Genomic DNA, 1,164 nt, shown 5'->3' with positions numbered 1-1,164 from the left:
AATTCCCATTTTCCCGACCCAGGAATTCCCATTTTTTTTTCCCCATCCAGGAATTCCCATTTTTTTCCCCAATTCAGGAATTCCCATTTTCCCGACCCAGGAATTCCCATTTTTTTTTCTCCATCCAGGAATTCCCGTTTTTTTCCCGATTTCCCATCCCCTCGTGCTCCAGGCCCTTGTTCAGAGTCACCAGGGCGGGGCCGGGTGGGGAAAACGAGAAGAAAACTCCTGGATTTGGTTAAATCTGATTTAATAATTAACAATTCCTGACCCCGCTGGAGGAGAGGAACAATTCCAGGTCTTATCTCGGGGGCCTCAGTGGCCAAAGTGACCACGGTGGCCATGGTGGCCTCGATGACCACATGGCCATGGTGACCTTGGTGACCACAGTGACCACATGGCCATGGTGGCCTCGATGACCACATGGCCATGGTGACCTTGGTGACCACAGTGACCACATGGCCATGGTGGCCAAAGTGACCACAGTGACCACATGGCCATGGTGGTCTTGATGACCTCAGTAACCACAGTGGCCATGGTGGCCAAAGTGACCATGGTGACCACATTGGTCATGGTGACCACAGTGACCACATGGCCATGGTGGCCATGGTAGCCTCAATGACCACAGTGACCATGGTGACCACAGTGACCACATTGGCCATGGTGACCTCAATAACCACATGGCCATGGTGGCCACAGTGACCACATGGCTATGGTGGCCTCAGCAGGTACAGTGACCACAGCGCCCTCAATGACCCCATTGGCCATGGGGGCCTTGATGACCACAGTGACCACAGTGGCCATGGTGGCCTCAATGACCACATGGCCATGGTGACCTCAGCAGGTACAGTGACCAGGGTGACCTTGATGACCACAGTGACCACATTGGCCTTGGTGACCTCGATGACCACATGGCCATGGTGACCTCAATGACCATAGTGGCCACATTGGCCTTGGTGACTTTGGTGACCACGGTGGCCATGGTGACCTCAATGACCACAGTGACCATAGTGGCCTCAGCAGGTTCAGTGACCACGGTGGCCTAACGGGTCACGGTGGCCACAATGGCCATGGTGACCATGGGGACAGTGATGGTGACCCCAGTGGTCCCAGTGCCCAGGGTGGCCACAGCGGTCAGAGGGGTCACAGTGGTCGTGGTGGCCT

The 1,164-nt window shown here is 55.3% G+C and overlaps 1 protein-coding gene across 1 annotated transcript in view; it reads right to left on the bottom strand.

The window, feature by feature from the left end:
- Window positions 1-1,042: 1,042 nt before the first annotated feature.
- The window catches only part of LOC107199071 (erythroblast NAD(P)(+)--arginine ADP-ribosyltransferase-like), a 1,981-nt gene continuing 1,859 nt past the window's right edge, over window positions 1,043-1,164 (bottom strand). The window contains exon 2 of the mRNA XM_033511667.1: window positions 1,043-1,162. Coding sequence (XP_033367558.1) covers window positions 1,043-1,162 — 120 coding nt within the window. The remainder of the gene's footprint in view (window positions 1,163-1,164) is intronic.

The sequence above is a fragment of the Parus major genome, unplaced genomic scaffold (assembly GCF_001522545.3).
Source record: "Parus major isolate Abel unplaced genomic scaffold, Parus_major1.1 Scaffold422, whole genome shotgun sequence".
In the NCBI taxonomy this organism is placed as follows: domain Eukaryota; kingdom Metazoa; phylum Chordata; class Aves; order Passeriformes; family Paridae; genus Parus; species Parus major.
The sequence above is the reverse complement of the archived record's forward strand: the minus strand, read 5'-3'. Positions and strand labels throughout refer to the sequence as shown.